The sequence below is a fragment of the Electrophorus electricus genome, chromosome 10 (genome assembly GCF_013358815.1).
Source record: "Electrophorus electricus isolate fEleEle1 chromosome 10, fEleEle1.pri, whole genome shotgun sequence".
Taxonomy (NCBI): Eukaryota; Metazoa; Chordata; class Actinopteri; order Gymnotiformes; family Gymnotidae; genus Electrophorus; species Electrophorus electricus.
The window spans coordinates 21,074,342-21,097,765 of record NC_049544.1 but is presented as its reverse complement, the minus strand read 5'-3'; the positions used below and the strand labels follow the sequence as shown (position 1 = coordinate 21,097,765).

Sequence of the window (23,424 nt, the reverse complement as noted above, 5' to 3'; positions counted from 1 at the left end):
GCATCGAAAAGGCTGCGATTCCTACGGGACTCACCCCTGAACATTCGATGTTCTGCACTTTTAACCTCGGAGTCATTTAAGCTCCAGGGGAAGAGATTCACCGTTTAGCATCAGTAACCGCAGCGGCTGACCCAAGTCACTGACATGGTGCGTCGGTCATGATTCACGATTCCTTAGCCCAGTCTCCTGAGCCACAGGAGAGAGGACAGGGTCTAAGCTCCGCTCTGATGCTGTCTAGCCAATGAGCAGTATTCTAGCCCTTTCTGCATAATGCATGTTATATACATGAATGCACATGGTTGCCCCAAAATGGTGTGCAACATACGGTTTTCCTCCTCATACACACAAACATGCATACACGTTCTCGCACACACACACACACACACACACACACACACACACACACACACACACACACACACACACACACACACACACACACACACACAATCCCATGTTCACTTTAAAAGCTTTAAATCTGGTCTAAGATCATTCGGATGTACTAATACATTTCCTTCAAACATGCAAAAGCAGGTTTTGTGGTCTACTGTGCACATGTGCGTCAGGCTGTGCTCCAGCTCACAGCTTGCACACACACACACACACACACACACACACACACACACACACACACACACACACACACACACGCGCGCGCGCGCGCGCGCAGAGGAGTCCGTGCATGGAGAAATGACCCCGACCTCCCCAAACATTTGACATCATTGTCTCACAGATGTCACTCTCTCAGGTCTACTGCACGGGTTGTGCAAGGGTTAAAGCAAGAATTGGCTGAGAAGTGTGTGTGTGTGTGTGTGTGTGTGTGTGTGTGTGTGCGTGCGTGCGCACGCACCATACGAGGGGTGAGGCTCCTGTAGGGTCCCAGAAGATATAAACACTCAACACCAGAAGATTAAAGCAGCTGCCATGTTCACGGAACAGGCACAGCGTCTTTGCGGACCCCTTCACACACCCACCCACCCTCGCCCCCTCTCCACCTCTCTCTCCATCACCCTCCTGTCTGCATCCTAACCTTCTTCCCTCCATCCTCTGATGCCAAAGTGCTACTGGACTTGATCCATCTCCCTCTTCCTCTCGCTACTGGCATAACTAGGGCGCATTTGTGCTGCCAAAGCTTTGGTTAGAGAACAATTGTTCACCAGTGATCCAACATTTTCTCTCCTTCACCCTCTCTCCATTCTTCTCTTTCTCCATCACCCTGTCCATCACCCTCTCTCCCTCCTCTGAGTGTGTGTGTGTGTTCAGTAAGTGTTAATGGCATGACCACATTCAGTTTTGCCACAGCAGTATTGCAGTAAAACAAGTATAGTTTTAAAAGTATAATAATGATCATCATCATCATCATCATCTTTCCCTCATCCCTCTCTCCGCCTCTCCAACTCTCTCATCTCTCTGTGGCATTGACTCGTCCCCGCTCTTCCTCTCTCGTTTCATGTGATGGGGAAGTGAGCAGCAGTGAGAATCAGACACATGGGTGTGAATCCTCAAGGCCTGGTAGATTTATGAACCGGTGATCACGGCAAGGGTGTAGGGGTCGCCGAGGTGTGTGTGTGTGTGTGTGTGTGTGTGTGTCTGTGTATGTGTGTGTGAGAGAGAGAGAGAGAGAGAGAGAGAGAGAGAGAGAGAGAGAGAGAGATGATACTGCAACAACTTTTCCCATGCCTGTTTCTCATTAACCCATGGCCAGATGAATGAAGCTCTATGTATTTTTGTGTGCGCGCGCGCCTCTCGACTCGTTCCCCGTCTCACACTTCAAAGCGGCCGTGTGTTTTCACTCTCAAGCACTGCGGCGTCTACATCTCATTAACTATGGATCTCATTAGCATGCTTTTGCACGAGGCGTGTGCACACGCTCAGCTCGCGCCTCTCCCTCCACGACTAACCCACCCGTTGCCATGTCTACCACTGTCACGCCTGCAAAATGACACGATAACCCCCCCCCCACGTTTTAACAATTCACTGTAAAATGACAGAAATAAAAAAGGAAGGCTTCAAAATAGGCCACGGAGGACATAAAGCACCGCGCTGCTGTGCTCGCGCTCTTAACGAGCCGATCTGCTAACGAGCTCTTGTAGAATGCTAATAAAGCAAATGGCTGCCAGAACCCGCCCACCTCCACAGCACAAGGCGGGCTTCCGGCTCCAGACCCCGCCCACCTCCATGCCAAAGGACAAGCTCCAGACCTCCAGACTCCTTCACAGTGGTAGTTGGGTAAGAACAGGTCGGGGTGTAGGGCCTAGGGAGGAAATGTTAGTGGTAGTTGGGTAAGAACAGGTCGGGGTGTAGGGCCTAGGGAGGAAATGTTAGTGGTAGTTGGGTAAGAACAGGTCAGGGTGTAGGGCCTAGGGAGGAAATGTTAGTGGTAGTTGGGTAAGAACAGGTCAGGGTGTAGGGCCTAGGGAGGAAATGTTAGTGGTAGTTGGGTAAGAACAGGTCGGGGTGTAGGGCCTAGGGAGGAAATGTTAGTGGTAGTTGGGTAAGAACAGGTCGGGGTGTAGGGCCTAGGGAGGAAATGTTAGTGGTAGTTGGGTAAGAACAGGTCGGGGTGTAGGGCCTAGGGAGGAAATGTTAGTGGTAGTTGGGTAAGAACAGGTCGGGGTGTAGGGCCTAGGGAGGAAATGTTAGTGGTAGTTGGGTAAGAACAGGTCGGGGTATGCCTAGGGCATATAGAGGAAGTAGGGTGTAGGGCATATGAGGTAGAGAAGACAGGAAAGAAAACAGATGTCCCCAATTCACCTGAGCGAGGTGCAGTATGTGTGTGTGTGTGTGTGTGTGTGTGTGTGTGTTTGTGTGACTGTTACTGTATCAGGACAAACAAGTCAGCTGTACTTCATTGCCTATTCAAATGACAACAGGTGGTAAATAGGAAACAGAGAGAATGAGACAGTGAAAGGATAAGGAGAGAAAGAGGAGAGGGAGATGGAGAGAGAGAGAAAAGGAGGGAGACAGAGAGAGAGAGAGAGAGATAAGATGCTGTGTGATGGAGGTGGAGCTCTACTGGAGCAAGAACACACAGCCCAGATAACAGCAGCCCAGCTCAGCCACTGCCTCTCAGATAACACCCAGCAACACCTGCCCTTGTGTGTGTGTGTGTGTGTGTGTGTGTGTGTGTGTGTGTGTGTGTGTGGAGGGGGGGCTAACTGTCCCTGTGTTCATTCCCTAGTGTTTTCCAAAGCTTACAGGAAAAACTCAGATCAATAATTTGAACACTACACTCTGTGTGTGTGTGTGTGTGTGTGTGTGTGTGTGTGTGTGTGTGTGTGTGTGTATCATCTGTCTGTCTCTGACATACCTGTCTATCTCCCCTCTTCACACAGCAACACATGGGTCTGCAGAGTCTCTTGTGGGCATGCCAAACAGCACACACACACACACACACACACACCCCACCGTCAAAACACAGACCCCCACCAACCCACGCATGCATGGACACCACATGCCACACACACACACAACACCAGCAACCCAAATGTAAACAAACACTTGATAAGTAAACAAGCAAGCAGGATTTCCCAGCAGCCTAAAATACACCCCCTCACCCCCACCTCCTTCTCTCTCACACACACACACACACACACACACACACACACGTCATTTAAAAACAACTAAGGTGCTGCTAATACGTTTTTGCTGACACTAATTGAACAGTGTATTTATACTGATTGCACAGCAGGTACGTTGGCATCGACAGGCCAGGAAACGGTTTGAGCTCATTCTCAGAGTCACCAGAACATGAGCAGAACCAGCACCGCTAGTCCATACGCTCGAGATGAGAGGGAAAGAGGAGGGATAGCAGACAGGGAAATGTGTATTCCTTCACATCATGGATGTGTCTTCTTTTAGTTGTCCAAACTAAGATGGTTGGACAGATCCTCTCGGCGTCAACGCTTACACGTGTGCACACACGTGTGCCTGTGTGTGTGTGGCCCAATTACACACGTCTCTTTTCTTCCTCTGAAATGCAGGAACATGGTAACTTCAGGGTGTAAACCACACCTTCTCCTTGACAAACACACACACACATACACACCCACACAAAGCAGGGTAAGCGTGTGAGAGAGCGTGTGAGTAGAGTGTGCCCATGTGAAAGTAAGAAGCAAAGCTCTGCCCAAAGTGATAGTGGAGAGCAGACCAGAGACACCAATACTCCACTAGAGTAGGAGAGAGAGAGAGAGAGAGAGAGAGAGAGAGAGAGAGCGCTCCAGCTCTGTGAGGAAGACATTCTGAAGCACTGGTGCCACCTACTGACAAGTGAAGGAAGTTTTCCCCTCCCCCACGCCAGAGGAGAGAGAGAGAGAGAGAGAGAGAGAGAGAGAGAGAGAGAGAGAGAGAGAGAGAGAGAGAGAGAGAGACTCCCTCACCACTCTTTTTCCCTCCACACCTCCAAAAAATTCATCATGCAGCCATCCCAATGAATCAGAGGCTCTTGTGAAACGGCTAACGTCTGCAGACGTGTGTCCGTGGGATTACAGGCCTCCTGGTGGGGTCAGAGGTCAAGGAGCGCAAGTTACCGAAGGAGCTCGGCGCCGGGGTCCTGCTCGGAACCGCTTGCGAAGCGGCAGCAGAGCAGACACGTGTGTACACTCACACACACACACACACACACACACACACACACACACACACACACACACACACACACACGCACGCGCGTATGCAGCTCCTTCGGCCCATAACAAAAACACACTTGTTTAGCCCCACGCTGCCTGTGACGAGTCACGATTTTGCACACTGCCACATGACCTCTGACCTTAACAATATGTCAGAAGCTTGAGATGGAGAACAGGAAGCGTGATTCTGTGGCGTCAGAGAAACACACACACAAAGAGAGAGGGAAAGAGAGGGAGAGACTGTAATTTGCTAGATGGCCAGTGTGATAATGCAGTTATAAGCTAGATGGTCCTATAAAGAGGACAAATGAGTGTCTTTAGAGACAAGTACAGACATGACACCTCACCTCACGGGGGGCAGGGACAGGAAGCCACCATCTGGGTGTGTGTGTGTGTGTGTGTGTTCGCACGCGCGCGCACATGCGTGTGCATCTGTGTCTCAGAGAGAAAGAGAGAGACTGTGTGTCAGAGAGAGAGAGAGTATGTGGGAGAGTGAGTGAGAGTGTGCGCATATATTAGAGAAAGTGTGTGTGTGTGTGTGTGCGCGAGGCCACAGCAGATGGTCTGCGGGCTTGGCAGACTGCACCTGGCATGGTTGGAGTTACCTAAACATCTCTCTGCTTAAGCACTCGCGACCACACACACACACACACACACACACACACACACACACACACACACACACACACACACACACACACACACACACACACACACACACACACACACACACACACACACACCTATTGTGAAGCCAAGGACCTCGTATTCAACAGGAGCCCAGCATCCAGCTCTGGGCTGGTAGGACCCAGCCGCACTCCACAGCTATGCCAGGGGCGCTGCTGATTGGACGCCACGTGTGGTGACATCAGCCCACTGGCCAATGGGTGGGGCCAAAGGCAGCAGGAGGGCAACGGGGGATTGAGAATGAGGGCAGGTGCACAGAGGAAACGTGCGTGTGTGTGTGTGTGTGTGTGTGTGTGTGTGTGTGTCTGTGAGAGAAATGTGCTGTTTCAGCATCACACCTCTCATTTGGAGCCACTGCCAAATTCAGTTTGTGACACTAAGAAACAGAGTGAGAGAAAGAGAGAGAGGTGTAAAAAAAAAGACAGAAAAGAAAGAAAAAAAGTAAGACGAGTAAGAAAGAAGGAAAGCACGCACACGCACACTTACACACGCACGCCCACCCACACCGACACACGCACGCACAGGCAGACATGAATGACGAGTACTGTGGAGGACAGCACCCGGCTCCAGACTGGGCTCTGTCCACCTCTGTGGCGCCCCCTGTCTGCACAGACCAGACTGCACATCTGTGTGTGTGTGTGTGTGTGTGTGTGTGTGTGTGTGTGTGTCTCCATCAACTGACTTATAATCTTCCACTGATGGACTGACAATCTTCTCTCCATGGCCATCATCATCAATATGTCCCTTACTTTCTCACACACACACACACACACACACACACACACACACACACACACACACACATTATGCCCTCCTTCACAAACACACAGGCACACTCACATAATATGTCGTAGTCTATCTGGGGCCCCCAGAAGAGAGCAGGCTCTGGAATGTGCCCTGTCGAAGGCCCCAGCAACTCAGTCCCACTCTGGAAGTCCTCACAGTTAACTATCAACCCACCCACACACACACACACACACACACACACACACACACACACACAAATGGATGACGTGAGAATGCAGGAACGTTTTTCACATCGCACTTCAGTGGCCGGCACGGTCGTTATTCATTCTGGAATTGATCCGGATCCGCGCAATCTCTCGTCGTAGACCTGTTCCGTGGATGCGTCTAAAATGACCAGCGGCGACGGGATCAATAGGGCGATTCCGGGCGATTCCGCTTTCCGCTGCGGGGGGGTTTGCCGGAGCACCTCGCGAGCGTACGCCTCCATGCTGCACGTCCCCTGCACCGTTGCAAAGGACCCAGCAGGGTCACGGTTGGGGTTAGGAGCTGGAACACACACCCGTCCCTACATCCATGCACACACACACCTAACATATGACAGAGAGTCAACACTTCAGTGTGGCTTTCCAAAGAAAGGGGCATCTAGGACAGAGGGCTTCAATCCTAACAATAACCCCTAACACCTAACCCCAGGAGAGGTTAATCCTAATAATAACCCCTAATGGCAGAAGTGGTTAATCCTAACAATAACCCCTAACTCTAACCCCAGGAGAGGTTAATCCTAACAATAACCCCTAACTCTAATCCCAGGAGAGGTTAATCCTCACAATAACCCCTAACCCCTAATAGCAGGAGTGGTTAATCCTAACAATAACCCCTAACTCTAACCCCAGGAGAGGTTAATCCTAACAATAACCCCTAACCCCTAACGGCAGGAGTGGTTAATCCTAACAATAACCCCTAACCCTAACCCCAGGAGAGGTTAATCCTAACAATAACCCCTAACCGCTAACCCCAGGAGAGGTTAATCCTAACAATAACCCCGGACCCTAACCTCAGGAGATGTTGATCCTAACAATAACCCCTAACCCCAGGAGTGGTTAATCCTAACAATAACCCCGGACCCTAACCTCAGGAGATGTTGATCCTAACAATAACCCCTAACCCCAGGAGTGGTTAATCCTAACAATAACCCCTAACCCCAGGAGAGGTTAATCCTAACAATAACCCCTAACCCTAACCCCAGGAGAGATTAATCCCAACAATAACCCCTAACCCCTAACGGCAGGAGTGGTTAATCCTAACAATAACCCCTAACCCTAACCCCAGGAGAGGTTAATCCTAACAATAACCCTTAACCCCTAACCCCAGGAGAGGTTAATCCTAACAATAACTCCTAACCCCTAACCCCAGGAGAGGTTAATCCTAACAATAACCCCTAACCCCTAACCCCAGGAGAGGTTAATCCTAACAATAACCCCTAACCCCTAACCCCAGGAGAGGTTAATCCTAACAATAACTCCTAACCCCTAACCCCAGGAGAGGTTAATCCTAACAATAACCCCTAACCCCTAACCCCAGGAGAGGGTAGCCCTAAACCCTGACCCTATGCCCTAAATGTAACCACAGGAGAGATAACCATAACCCAAACCCTTACCCTAAAACCTAAGCCTTAAACCCTACCCCCTAAACCCTAACCCTAACCACAGTAGAGGCAATACAGATTCAGAGTTCCTCCTCAACAACCTGCGCGAGGGCTCACGGTTCAGTTGCCATCAGCTCCCTCATTATTATTGATCAATGAGTTCTCAAGCACAAAGTATCACCAAGCAGAACACTGCTGACTCAGCCTCGTCTGTGTGTGTGTGTGAGAGACGGTGCTAACAGAGAGCAACTCTGTGGGCCATGTACTTCAGTATTGGACTTTGTTGTGTTGCAGCTGGTCACGCCACCTTTAAGGTTAAAGGGGTGAGGTTTTCCTTCCTCTCACCCTCCTCCTCCTCCTGCTAAGGGAACGCCTTGCGGCAACGTTCCCAACTCCCTCCGATAAGTCGGACTCCTGGGTGGATCAATTCCTGGTGACCGCGCAGAGGTTGGAAGTGCAGTGTTCGAGAGAGCCTGCATTCTAGCAGTCTGTATCTCACTCACACACCCCTCCTCGGCCGAGAGTGCTCCGCGGAAGAGCTTCCTCAGACCCCTTCTTGGACGAGAAGCACACAGAAACAGTCCTTACAAATCGATGTATATATGCAATGGAAAAGGTGCGCGCACGCACACACACACACACGTTCTTGATGCTCTCCTCACAAGGTATGGCAGGTGTTAATAATACTGAACAGAAAAAAGGGGATCTTGATGAATTTCAGCTGGTATTCGTACATACACACACACACAGAGCTATAACAGTGGGAATGTAAATGGCATGCTCGTCTGGTCCTCGTCTCATCTACCGTCTAATTTCCTGAGTTCAGGTTTGTTGTTTATGTCTAAACCACTGTCTTCCCCTCCAACTCCTGCACTTGTCAGCAGACTGACATCAGCCAAGCAAAACACACCATATATGGTGTGTTTATGCCAGACACACACGTGCATGCTTGCACACACGCACGCACGCAGACACACACACACACACACACACACACGCACGCACGCACGCACACGCACGCACACGCACACGCACACGCAGGCACGCACGCACACGCACACACGCACACGCGCACACGCACACGCGCACACGCACACGCACACGCACACACACACGCACACGCACACGCGCACACACACACGCGCACACACACACGCGCACACACACGCGCACACACACACGCGCACACACACACACACACACACGCACACACGCACACACACGCACGCACGCACACACACGCACGCACGCACACACACGCACACGCAGGCACGCACGCATACACAAACTCACACACCAGTGTGTTTGTGCTGTGGAAGAGGAGTGTTATCAGACTTCAGCTGAGCCCTGTAAGTCTAATCACAGCAGAGGGGCTGTCTGCCACCTAATCAAGCAGCACAGCAGCGACCTTGACCCTGCTGTGTTATCTCTCTCTCTCACACACACACACACACACACACCCCAATACACACACACACACACACACACACACACACACACACCAATAAAGGCTAAAGCAATGCTTGAACATTTTAACAGCCAGGGCCTGAGCTGCACAGTGTTAAACACACAGCAGTGTTGGACACACACACACACACACACACACAGGGGAGCTAAAGCAAAGCATGGACATTTTAACAGACAGGGCCTGAGCTGCACAGTGTTAAACACCCAGCAGTGTTAGTAAACCGTGCTCAGTTTAGCACGAGCTGGGGTTACTCCCTTCAACAGTCAGAGATGTCTCTCCCTCAACATGCTTCCACTGGCACACTGGCTAGCCTCGGCCAAGCCCCTGTCTACACAACGGAGCCTCAAATTAACTCCGACATGGACGTGATGAGACAAGTGATGTGAGACAGAGAGACACAGAGAGAGGGAGACCAGGGGGTTGTTAATGTCTCACTATGTAACTGATGCTAACCATAGTGAATCTCTGGGATTACATGGTACTGGTCTCTCTCTGCGCTGGTCTCCCTCCAGGCCATACTGTGCCCATCTTCCAGGGCTCCCCCAAGCAAGCTTGTATCAATTGCTGCATCATTACCGCATGCGGACAGCAGAGGGCGGGGCCAGGGTGACGGTGGGAGGCGGAGCTGGGGGCGGAGCTGAGGGAAGAGCACCTGAGGATCCCGGGGGAGGTCTCCACGTGGAATACAACGGGACAAACGGGACGGCTAGTCTGTATGCGCACGGGTGACCTGAACCAAACCAGAACACTGTTCTTGCCCTGGGTGTGGGTGTGGCTGTGTGTGAGAATGAGAATGGTCCATATTTAGCTGGATAGCATATGTGAGGCATGTCTGTGTTTTGTTTAATCTGAGTGTTAGGCATGTCTGTGTTGTCTCAGTGCACTGTGTGTGTGTTACTCTTAGAGTGTTTTGGTATGTGTCTACGGTGGTGTGTGCGCGCACATCTGGAAGTCTTTGCCATAGTGTGGATGATTGAGGCTGACATGCATTAGTTGAGCTGGGGAAGATCTGGCCTGCTAAAGCATCATGTGACCCTCTACCATGTGACACTCATTTAGAGCTAAGAACCCTGAAACGGCCTGGCTCACAGTAATGGATAAACACTGACCTGACCGCAGGGCCTGTGTGTCTGTGTGTGTGTGTGTGTGTGTGTGTGTGTGTGTGTGTGTGTGTGTGTGTGTGTGTGTGTGTGTGTGTGTGTGTGCGCGCATTACATGAGTGTTTACCCCAGCTGAACTTGGCTGGACTGCCTGCTAAGGTCACAACAGCAGTACAGGGCTATGAACCACAGCAAGATCAGGCCCAGGGGCAACACAGTACAGCTCTGACCAGCAAAACACACACACACACACACACACACACACACACACACACACACACAAATTTGCACAGAGCCAAACCTGAGCCTGCCAATTCCTCACAAAGCCAGCTTCTCGTCCCAGAAGAAAGCAGAAGCCAAATCAAATTCAGTAAGTGCAGAGTCACAGAAGGAAATGGAGAACTGCTACGGCAACCGCCACACTGGAGTGGGGAGGGGTTTGGGCGTGGGGGGAGGCGGTCATTTGAACAGCTTCCCACAATAATGCAAAGTCCAGGGTTAGACTCCCAGAAACGCACACTACGCAGCTACAGTAGGATGTGAAAATGCCGTTATTGCCTTGTGAAATTCAAGTCATCACAGGTGTACCGTTGGTGCATGCAAGTGTGCACGCAGAATAAACACTTCCTAATATGATTCTGTAAATTAAACCTAAACTCCACAACCTTGCAAATCCAGAATACGGGAGCACAAAAAAAAAAAAAAAAAAAAGAATTTTAAATATTTCAGTGCAGGAGCAAAACACCTTCACGAGCAGATCCGTAGCATTCCACTGCAGACAAACAAATACGTACAACACAAATATGTGCTGAAATATACGGAACATATTTTTATTTCAAAGCAAATGTCTGAAATGTCTATTTTATTTAACTTTTTTTTTATTTAACTTCAAAGCAGATTTTTGATCTTAGTACATATTTTTTTCCAAGGTACCTTGTTACCTTGTCGTATTACCCAGTTCCTGATTAAATCTTCCTTTTCAAAAACCTTTTTTTTTAAACCCAGGGAATGATTCAGCCTTTAGTCACCCTGAACTTAACACACCGAGACTCTACACAGCTACAGTTCATCGCGAGGTCGGCTAAATAACTAATAACCACGCTACTGCTTTGATGGGCCACGCCCACTCAGACCGTTAAAAACACCGTCACTGCTAACGGCCGGCGTGCTAACAGTTAGCCTGGTGAGCGGTTAGCACGTGGGCGGTTCGTGTGCTAACAGTTAGCAGGCTAACAGTTGGCACGTGCGTGGTTAATGTGCTAGCATGGACCGCCCTGTCGCCGTTACAGCTCGTTGGCAAGCTTCCGTGCAGTTGTGTCATCATTTCACAGATAAACGGTTGGCAATTTCCAGCCAGGGATGAACCAGGAGCAAAGGAGGTGGATAAAAATAAAATCAAACAGAGCAAGAGCCGCGCTTTGCTGAGTGAAACAGCCAGGGGGCTCGTGGGAGAGAAGTCCAGGTCGAGTTTCACGGGAGGGAGGAAAGGTCACGTTTCTCGCCAGTCAACAACTCACCAGGGGCGAATTTCAGGGGCAGGGCACACTCAAGCTCAGGGTACGGCTGACCTGGGGCCGGGCCGCCAGCCAGGGAGCCTCGCTTCACTGTGCCAACGTTGCGCTCGTCATGCTCTAAAGTTCACACAGCAGTAGAAGGTTCAGAGAGCAGTAACTCGGGGCGCTCCGCTGACGTACCCTGGGAGACTGTAATGGCGCATGCCAACCACATCCAGCGACCACCGTAAAGTATGAATCTCTGAGCAACGGTAGCGGCGATGACCCGGGCAATGGTCAGCGGCTGGGAGGTGAGACGGCACGGAGGTCACGACCTGGTGAAACGGCGTAGTGGACGGATCCGTGCATGATTACGGGCCTGGGTAGGAGCATGGCTGACATGACTTAATTACCCAGTGAGGGGTGCACCATAGGGCACTTAAACGCATGAGACCTGGGGACAGCATGAATTAACAATGTTATAACCATCACACACACACACACACACACACACACACACACACACACACACACACACACACACACACACACACACACACACACACACACACACACACACACACACACACACACACAGGTCTGACTTTACATTGGCGGCTGCTGCATTCGTCTCATCTGACTTGGGTTTATGTTTGTTTGGGTTTATAGCCCAGCTGGGGCAAAGGTCGTGAGAGAGAAAGAGAGAGAGTGTGTGCGCGTGTTTAAAATAAAACCCATATCCAGGGTTCTGTAGACACATCAGGGTGCAGTAGGCCATGGCACGCAACAAACCAAAACAGCAGTGTCCGCAGAGTTTGTGTGTGTGTGTGTGTGTGTGTGTGTGTGTGTGTGTGTGTTCACAACAGTCTGTAGTGGAGTCATTAAACCCCAGTTGAGCTGGCTGGCTTACCCTGAGGGACAGCTCCTGACAGCTCCTAACAGAGCAATGAGTGTGAGCAGCACTTCAGGCTCTGGGAATGAACGGGCAAGATCGCCATCTCCAGGGGACAACATGCCCAGACCCCCAAACCCTCCACCCCATCACCTCCTCTCTCCTCAGAGCTCAGGCTGGATCTTGTGGCAACGGGCGGGGTAAACAAGGCACAAAATGAACAAACAAACCCACTCCTCTGTTTGTGCGAAAGCGCAAAACCCCGGCAAGGTCTCGCACAAGTGGAAAGGAATCCAGCTCAGGAACCATGGGGGGGGGAAACACACACACACAGACTCCTTCACACACTTCCAAAATCATGCGGCGCTCTCATGGTTCCGGGTGCGATTCCCGTACAGATCATCTCTGTCAGGCCCGCTGCTGTACGGCGCTCCTCTGAGAGAAGTGCGCCGAGCCCGGATTGGAGCCCTGCTGTTCTCCACGCAGGTGACAGGGAACCTGTTGCAATGAGTCACCACTATGGAATTGAACATGATGACGGTGATGATGGTGGGATTCTGGTAGCGTAGCTTTATGTCATGTCCTTTTCGAATGCAAATCCCCTTTTGGTAATAGTGGGATTTAGCTTTAGCGCACACACGCACAACTACGTAGCGACTGAAGATTTATGTGGGCCAGGTGTGTGTGTGTGTGTGCACAAGTGTGTATTCGGAGATGCTCGCTTGCGGGTTCACCTGGGTGCTGGTGAACAGCTGGTAATCGCCCTTAATTGTCCAAAAATACAGGAGCTTTAGTCTGCTACCAGAGCTGGGACACTATATTTAGAGCTTAGCGGGGTGGGTGTGGGTGTGTGGGTGTGTGTGTGTGTGTGTGTGTGTGTGTGTGTGTGTGTGTGTGTGTGTGTGTGACCTAATAGCCTAATAGACCAAGTCATAAACACACACCAATCCCAAACCAAAGAGGCACTAGGGAGAGCCTAAACATGGGAGACCTGCTAAACAGAAAAGGATCAGACCAGTCCAAACGATCAGCCCACCGTGAGGATCAGCCCACCGGGAGGATCAGCCGTATCACACAAACACGCAGCGAGGTCAGCGCAGCATTATTGGACGGAGTGACTGAAAGGCTAACTTGATTGGTCTCTGCCCAACGTCTGATATCCAGTACGACTATGCAAAAGGTTTGATCACACAACCCTTCCAATCCCCACCCACCCGCACATCCACCCACCCACCCGAGCAGGGCCCTTTTCCAGAGAAGCTGATGGAGACAAACATAGCAGTGTGACCCAGTGCCTGGGCCTCTGAGACTCACCCTGGAAGGACTGTCTGGCTCTCTCCACCAGCTCCACTACACTGTAGCTGGCCAAGCTCCCCCGGGCGTGCTTCGTCTTGCAGTATGTACAAGCATTCAAACAGCTGGCAGAGGAGAGAGAGAGAGAGAGAGAGAGAGGGAGGGAGGGAGACAACGTGCGCAGGCATGTTAGCTTATCAACAGAATAAACACTGAAAACCATTTACAAACGGAGCTTAAAATAGTCTTAGTGGCTACGGGCAGAGATCGATGCTCTCTCCTGTACAGCTCACCAACACTCTGACTTGGTTCTCATTTGGTACTACATGTGTGTTTCCAGTCATAGCAATGATACTGCACACCAGGACATTCCCAGTTATTCCAGTGACACCGTACACCGGCACATTCCCAGTCGTACCAGTGACACTGTACAACAGCACATTCCCAGTCATATCAGTAACACTGTACAACAGCACATTCCCAGTCATATCAGTGACACCGCACACCAGCACATTCCCAGTTATACCAGTGACATCGCACACCAGCACATTCCCAGTCATACCAGTGACACCGCACACCAGCACATTCCCAGTCATACCAGTGACACCGCATTCCAGCATACAAGTGAACAGAACGAACAGAGACAGACAGGCAGGTAGGACGAGACAGGCACAGACAGACGGATTTAGCTCCGGGTACATGCCAGGGACAGGTGGGGTCGTCTGGGCAACAAAAGAGGGACCAGGAGCCGGGCATGCTGGGAGACGTAGTCTCCGCCTCGTCATCGTTGCCAGCACGGGTAAGACCCCCATCCAGAAGATCTCAATCCCAGACAACAAGCAAGAGCATAGCAGCTGGCGCTCTCCAGTCAGGAGAAGCGCACCCGAAATACCTCACACAAACGGTCAGACAAGGACAACTGCGCTCCAGAGACAACTGGCACGACTTCCCAGGCCTCCAAACTGGAATCATCTCTGCAGAAATATTACAGGGCCAGTGTGGACGTGTGCGCGTGCGTGCGTGTGTGTGTGTGTGTGTGTGTGTGAGAGAGAGAAGCACTCTCCCCCACAGAGAACAATTAGAACCCATTCAGGCAGACTAACTACGATGTTACGGTTTGAACGGTTCTGCTCGGGTCCAAAAGTGGGAGCTGTCTGGCACAGTGGCTCGTGTTCACGAAGCCCAGCCAGTGCCAGCACGGGTCACAGTGCCCTGCGCCTTCCGGACGCCTCGTTTCTGAGGCAGGACGCGTTTTTAGCGGGGGATCATTTATCTCACAGCCCTCCAAATTAAAGCCGGCATTAAAAGACGAAGGGTGGGACATGCGTCTGGGCCAGATGGGGGACCTCTCCGACACGGCACACACACACACGCACGCATGCACGCACGCACACACACACTCAAGCACAGGGGGCTGCAATAGCAAAGTAAATCAAGCTCATCATAGACCCCACTGGGTAAAAGGGCCACGTTATGTCATCTCCATCCTGTGCGGTGACCTCTCTGTTTACAAGCTTCTGTGTGATGTCATGGCGGGGGCATTACTGGCCCAGGGGAAGAGTTTAGGGCGGGATGTATTTCTGAGTTCACACGTGCTGAGTTACCAAGGACTCCAGCAGGACATCCTGGGCGGTGGCCTCCCTGGAGGACACCGCAACACCACGTCCTGCGCAGTGACTCCCAGCAGTGAGACACGTGAACCCAGACGTCTGCGGGAAACGGGCGCCATGGTCCAGAACGTCCCATCTGCTCCTGATCCAGACGTAACCAGGCCGGCACGGCCGTCCTCCTGGTGACCCGGACACCTTCGCCAGGGAGCGGCGAGCTACGCCGGAACAAACTCGGGCCGAGAGGCACACGTGCACGTCCGCCGCATACCCCATCTACGACAACCGTGCTCTCGGTGCGAGGTCGTCTCAGGTCGTGCAGACACCTGCAGCTGCTAATTTCTCAGCTAATTACTATATTTGCAAGCTGTGCTTTTTCACCCGTCATTAATTACAGAGGAGGAGGTATGAAAACGACCCCCACCCCCACCCCCACAAGCTCCGCCCTCGGAGCGGAGGTGCTGAGCAAGCGATGTAGGCAGGGTTTTCCAGGAAGAGGTCATTAAAAACAATTAAAAAAAAAAAAAAAAGTCCGCCTGCCCCAGTGCCGCGGTTGATTCCGTTCCGCCTCATCCGTTTACTTGTTTGTTCGCTTTTCCATCGCACCTGGAGGGGGGGAAACGCAAGGATGGTGGCCTGGACAGAGCCGGGACAACGGCGCGTGAGGGAGGAGTGGAGTGTCTGCAGCAGCAGGTAAACAACAGGCCCAGTTTCCTGAGGGCACGCGTGACTCTGATGAGTCAGGGTTACCACAGTGACAGGACTGTAAACAAAGGCCCCAGACAACCCTCATCGGTGTCGCTCGCGCTCGCGCAAACACAAACACGGGGAGACAGAGGAGAACACGCACACGCACGCCACAAAAATGCTGTCTGTAGCTGTCTGTGGCTTTTTGTAGCCATTTGTAGGTGGCTGTGATGACGGACGGAAAACGGAGACACACCACCACACACCAGCCTGTGCGTTACTCAGAGACACTCACCACCACACACCAGCCTGTGCGTTACTCAGAGACACTCACCACCACACACCAGCCTGTGCGTTACTCAGAAACACTCACCACCACACACCAGCCTGTGCGTTACTCAGAGACACTCACCACCACACACCAACCTGTGCGTTACTCAGAGACACTCACCACCACACACCAGCCTGTGCGTTAATCAGAGACACTCATCACCAGCCTGTGTGTTAATCAGATACACTCACCACCACACACCAACCTGTGAGTTAATTAGAGACACTCACCACCACAGACCAGCCTGTGCGTTACTCAGAGACACTCACCACCACACACCAACCTGTGCGTTACTCAGAGACACTCACCACCACACACCAACCTGTGCGTTACTCAGAGACACTCACCACCACACACCAACCTGTGCGTTACTCAGAGACACTCACCACCACACACCAGCCTGTGCGTTAATCAGAGACAATCACCACCACACACCAGCCTGTGCGTTAGAGACACTCACCACCAGCCTGTGCGTTAATCAGATACACTCACCACCACACACCAACCTGTGCGTTACTCAGAGACACTCACCACCACACACCAGCCTGTGCGTTAATCAGAGACAATCACCACCACACACCAGCCTGTGCGTTAGAGACACTCACCACCAGCCTGTGCGTTAATCAGATACACTCACCACCACACACCAGCCTGTGCGTTAATCAGAGACACTCACCACCACACACCAGCCTGTGTGTTAATCAGAGACACTCACCACCAGCCTGTGCGTTAATCAGAGACACTCACCACCAGCCTGTGCGTTAATCAGAGACACTCACCACCAGCCTGTGCGTTAATCAGAGACACTCACCACCAGCCTGTGCGTTAATCAGAGACACTCACCACCAGCCTGTGCGTTAATCAGAGACACTCACCACCAGCCTGTGCGTTAATCAGAGACACTCACCACCAGCCTGTGCGTTAATCAGAGACACTCACCACCACACACCAGCCTTTGCGTTACTCAGATACACTCACCACCACACACCAACCTGTGCGTTAATCAGAGACACTCACCACCGCACACCAGCCTGTGCGTTAATCAGACACTCACACCACAGACCAGCCTGTGCATTAATCAGAGACACTCAACACCAGCCTGTGCGTCACTCAGATATGTTCAGTCTTTCACAAGTCATCGAGCCCTCTGGAAAACCGTGGCACATTTTATAGGTCGCAACTGGTGTTCTTTTTAATACATTCGTGGCAATCCCTCCGAATTGGCACAGGCGACCATTAACAAGACAGCGCTCCAAACCCGCGCATTGGCTTGGAAAATCCCGCGCTGGGATGGCCAGGGAAACGTAAATTGCAACGTGCACACATGCTTTTCACTTCTCTTTAAACGTTCCTGACGAGGACAGCGCCGTGCTTCTAAAGCGAGCCCTCCAGGCTCTGCTCGGCCTTTGCTTTGCTATTGAGCGGTTAGCTGTGCTTAAACCAGAGTCTCTGCCGTCTACAGATACAGGACATAGCACGACTCTGTCGACCTGGAAAAACCAGAGCGCTTTGTTAGGTTCTAGGCCCGGTTTATGAGCGACCGCACCAGTGGAATGAGGGTACGATTTTTACACCCCACAGAAGAACAGCGAACGCTTAAGACGTTATAAGACGGTCCGCTTACAATGAGCTGCGTGATCCCCGCAACCCAAAATGAAAACATGAACAACGCCGGGTTAAAAAAGTGTGTGTGTGTGTCTGTGTGCGCGGGGTTGACATGAACACCACTCTGATATGCAGCCAGAAGGCAAGTAAGGGGTATTTGTTTCCACAAGATCTCCAACTGTTCACCTGATAAAAGCAGCCAGGTATATAAATCACCCAGCATGAACGCGGACAAACACAGCCCACATGCATGCACAGAATCGCACGCGTGTGCGCGCACACGCACACACACACACACACACACAGTACCACTTCACTGATTTATCTAATGAATACCAATGTGATGTTCAACACCACATGAAGCCCAGTGGCAAGTCAAAAATCATTTGTTCTGCTCAAACGCCTGTTTTAACATGTTTAGATCTGTCAAAATGTCCATCTCCATCACAGTCACACACACACACACACGGACGCACGACGTACTTTACTCTCGTTCAGAGTACAGCCCCTCCCACCCGACAGAATCAAACAGCGTGGCTCTTGTGGTTGGGCCTGGCCTCCTGCCAATCAGGACCCTCGGGGTATCCTGGACACACCCTCCTTCCTGCCCTTAATCCACAAACTCATGACCCACTTCATAAAAAAAAAAACAAAAAAAAAAAAACAACACATCTGCCTCAATCAGCTCAACCTCAAAACAGGTTCTCCGAGTGGAATTTCGGCGCAGGGTAGAGGACCAAGTGGCAAGAGAATAATCCCAGCTCGGGAGGTGGTGTTTCCAGGGACAGGCACGCTAGGCGAGGCTGGAATGTGAACCCTGGAAGGAACCCAGCCAGAGCCCAGAGGTGCCATCTGGGTCTCCCGAGAGAGACCGCTGGCTGGACTTCAGCTTCTCCAGATCTGTGACCGCAGCATAAAGAGCCAAAGGGCCCCATTCACGCCTAAAGAAGACACACAGACAAGGGCGACCAACGCCCTTCCAGCAGTCACTGGGCACCACACACACCGAAACCCTATAGACACATACACACACCCTACAGACGCACAAACACAAACATCCTATAGACACCAGAACACTCCACACACACACACACACACACACACCTTCTGAAGTCGTTACTGATGCTTTGGGAAGCTTTAATCAGTGTACAGCCTCAGGATGGCAATGCAACTGTTGCTGAGGCAATCACTGGGTGGCCTGTTGCTATGGCAAAGTCAATGTCAGCTTGGCTTATCGACAAGCAGTCGCACATCATCAAATTACGCATCATCAGAGCACACCGGGTAACTCTGGGCTTCTTAACCCATCCCAGTTCGACTGCCACCGCTGGCAAACTCCCACATTACTCATGTGAAGCCACCCAGGACCAGTGCGACTGCCCACTACTTCAGACTCCGCTCCGCTGCCAACTTCAAACCCAGGGTGTGCGACAGCTCAGTTGCTGAAGTACCACGGCCCCTCCATCACTGGCTGGTTCGACTGGATCTTTATACGTTCTGGCCCGAGCTCATCGGCGAAGCCAGGCGGTAGGAATCAAATCCCGGGGTGGAGTGTTGATTGTCTGGACCTGGACCTCTGTTTCGAAACTAGAGTGATTTAAAAAAAAATTTATTTAGTAGAACAACTGGGGGTTACAGTAGAGCTACTGGGTGGTACAGTAGGCCGACCCTCCATTACAGTAGCGCTTTACTGTGCTGTGGGTCTTCGTATCCAGCAGGTGGCCACCAGAGTCGCACGCGGGAGAGAACTCAACAACCCTGACTGGAGTCTGCAAGCCGGAGGAAGGAGGCTCAGGAATAAACGGCCGGCACGAGGAGCTCGTGGGGTGGGGGCGTGGGGGGATAGAACATGGCGTAATAGTGCAGCACCAGCAGACGACCACTGGGAGAATTCCAGCTCCCACTCGAGCCTGCTGCAGTGTTCAGGATTTTGACGTACGAAGGCCAAAGATAGAACATAACGGCCGGGACCGTTATTGAAGTCCGCCCAATAAGAATATTTCAAGTCAGAAAAACGGCAAAATGGTCAGCAAGATTACCGTTCATTTAGAAAGTGGAGGAGACCAGGATTTGGTTTGCTGGGCCAGTGTCTCCGGAGCCTCGCCTGGGAGCCCCGCTGAGTCCGGCTCATGGTTAGCGGCGGGAACACGCCCTCTCAGAAGCCCGCGGTCGGTTTGGCGCAGAGTTGTTTTTTTCCAGCATGCGTTCAGTTTGATGACCGGCGGTGGCGGCACGCGCCGGCTCTTGCTCTTCCACGTTAATTCCAGCTGCCCACAAAACCTGCTGGGGTCAAGAAGCAGAATCCCGGGGCTCCATTCTTTAGGGCGGACCGGAGGAGCTTGTCAGGGGTGAATTTGCATGACCTCTGCTCCCTCGTACATCCGGAAGGGAAAAGCAATGAGGGAAATAAACAAACCAACAGACCCCCGGGAAACCACCAGGAATGCGGTCCACTCGGCGTCTTGCAAAAGGCCCTGTTCTGGCTGCCTGCGCCGAGCCAAAGCTCGTACGCAGTCCTGGGAATTCCCGCACAGAGCCCAACGTACTGCATTGGAAGCGATGGGAAAACCCCTCCCCTAATGCCCCCATGCCACGTCCCCCCGTCACCCCATTCTCTCGACCTTCACTGACGTCAGGACAAAAAGAGGAAACAATCACATGTAGTGCACAAACAGTTACCTCAAGACATTAACTTAACTACCAGACTACCAACAACATTATCCCAAAGGAATTCCACCAAAGTGTGCGGAGCCGTTTATTCCGATGGAGCTCATCTACCGCCTATGTGCAACAGCCAAGCCAGGCTGGACAGACGTGAAATAAGAGGGGGCAGGAGAACTCCGATCTCCTTAACGCGGCACCTCAAACGGTAGCTCGGGTCGGAGCCGGCCAAACTGGGTCAGTCGGCCCTTGCAGGTGCGCACAGACGAAGCGTGTGAGCGGCGAAGAGGCGGGTCAGCGCACCGGGGCCGGCCGCCGCCTGCAGCCTGACAGGCCTCTACATCATCAGGCCGCGGTCGCCTAGCAGGGCAGCTCTCTGAAGACCAGAGAGGCCGTCACCCGGGTTACAGCAGAGGAGGGGTGGATTAGCCTGTGTCGGCTAGGTTAGAGTCCAACACACACGCACACACACCTCAAACACTTTCAGATCTAATGGGATCTAAATTTCCCGTGGCTCCGTGGAAGTCCAGCTAGGCTAGTGGGAACCGACGGCCGCAGCACGACAATCTGCCGTCTGCACGTCACTTCTGACGCCTTAACAAAATAAACAAATTACAGAATTTTTTCAAATTATTGCGATACAAAAACAGCATAAATAAATGACCCGAATGTGAGAGGATGAAACACCAGCCCAAACTACAAGCTGAGCTCACACCTGCAAACGAGAAAGCATTACGTGCAGATTGCTCCGTAAGCACCACTGCACAGCACCGTTGTGTCGGCATTAAACACCTGATCAGACATGTACACACACACACACACACACACACACACCCCAGGCATGGTTAGATGTAGCAGGGTCTGGAGGACGAGGCCAACCCCCACGGCTGGCGATTCGTTTCGTTTACAGAACGAACCGACTCCTTGGACTGGTCCTTCATCACCGCGTGACCTTCAGTGGGCAGTTTACACGTCCTTTATTTATTTTCCTCGTGTTGTTTCTGCTCTATGAACCAAAACATGGGGAGGATCATATGGTAGAAGCACCTACTTGGATTTCGGCCACGTGAGGACGATAAAACCTTCACAAAAAGTACCGCTTTATTTATTTTTCCCGTCTCTGTATAGGCCATCTGCAGTAGTATCTCTGCTTGACGGCTGAGATTTGCCAGCAGATGCCGTTCGGCGCTGCCGGAGAGACAGCGCCCCCTGCGGGGCGATTACAACCGCCTCGGCGCATGAGCGCGTGCCCATCACGCAGCCCTGCCGTCTGGGTAGGGAGAAGGTCACGGAGGATTCGCCCTCCGGCGACACGCTCGCCTGACCTTTGCTTGGGGAGGCTCTCAAGGGTAGGGGGAGAGGAACACCCCTCCCCCGCTCATCCCCCAACGGCCACGGTGAAGTCCAACAGCCCTGTCATCAGCAATGAGGGAATAACAAACACACAGGAAGAAGGGAAGCTGCCAGCCGCTCTGGGAACCGACAACAGACGTCGGTTTCTCGCCGGGCCGGCAACGCAGGCAGCTGACCGGAACCGCTGCAAAACACGGGCCAACGGGAAGAAAGACAAGCGAGAACACCACTACCACGCCTCACCTCATGGTACCACTGGCGCCCCAGCCTAGCCACGTCAGACGCAGCTTCTACTCTTACTGGCATAGCTGCTGGTTTTGCGTTTTATTTGCGGCTCCTGATGCCAGTGTTATTACTGATGACACAGCAGCAACCATGACACAAAGGATAAACAAAAGCATTTATTTACAAAATGTAAAAATACAAGCACTCAGCACAGAAATACATAATCTCAAAACAGATGATAATCTCTCCAACTAAACAAAACCGACACTGTGCAGATGAAATCATGACCGCTGATCCCCAATCGGATGGGTCGGTCGCCATGTTGGTCGTCGTGGTTGAGGTGCTCCTTCAATTAACGTACGTCACAGCTCTAACAACTACAGACGAAATCAACAACGCTCAGAATTCACACGTAAGCGGAGAGAAAACTAAGGTCGCGTTTAACCAGACACCAAGACTACACACCAAGTCCACCAACACACTATGAGAGGGGGTTGTGTTAGAGAGGGTTGTCCCAGGTACAGTTTCATCAGTGCACAAAGACCTCTTCTGTCTCCACGGCGCCTAAACACTACGGGTGATGTCGCGGTTACCTAAGTGTTAATTATTGGCTGGAGTGGACGGTCTGGATGTCTAATCCCATGCACCCAAGTAATGGCCCCGGCTGCATCTCCATAGAAACGCCAGGACAGGGGTGGACAGCATTGGCAAGGTGAAGTGATGGCGTGTTTCAGTCATGGCGAGCGAGCGAGAGATGACTATAAGATACTCATCTAGTTTATGTTGTTAACGTCCTCGATAGAACCAGTGTTTACAGCCTCTGTGTGTGTGTGTGTGTGTGTGTGTGTGTGTGTGTGTGTGTGTATTTTAAACATTCGTTTAGCAAAGAGAAGTTTGCTTTGGGGCAACTTTGCATACTGTAGAACAAACACACGTGATGTCTCTGAACTCAGATTAAGCCCCTGGGAAGCACGCTGTCTAACCGTCTGCTCCACTGTGTCA

General features: G+C 51.8%; 1 protein-coding gene across 3 annotated transcripts in view; it reads right to left on the bottom strand.

Annotated features, from left to right (window-relative positions):
* The window catches only part of cdkal1 (CDK5 regulatory subunit associated protein 1-like 1), a 208,665-nt gene that overhangs the window by 111,369 nt on the left and 73,872 nt on the right, over positions 1 to 23,424 (bottom strand). For all 3 annotated transcript variants that reach the window (XM_035530936.1, XM_035530937.1, XM_035530938.1), the window contains exon 8: positions 13,975 to 14,078. In XM_035530936.1, coding sequence (XP_035386829.1) covers positions 13,975 to 14,078 — 104 coding nt within the window. The remainder of the gene's footprint in view (positions 1 to 13,974; positions 14,079 to 23,424) is intronic.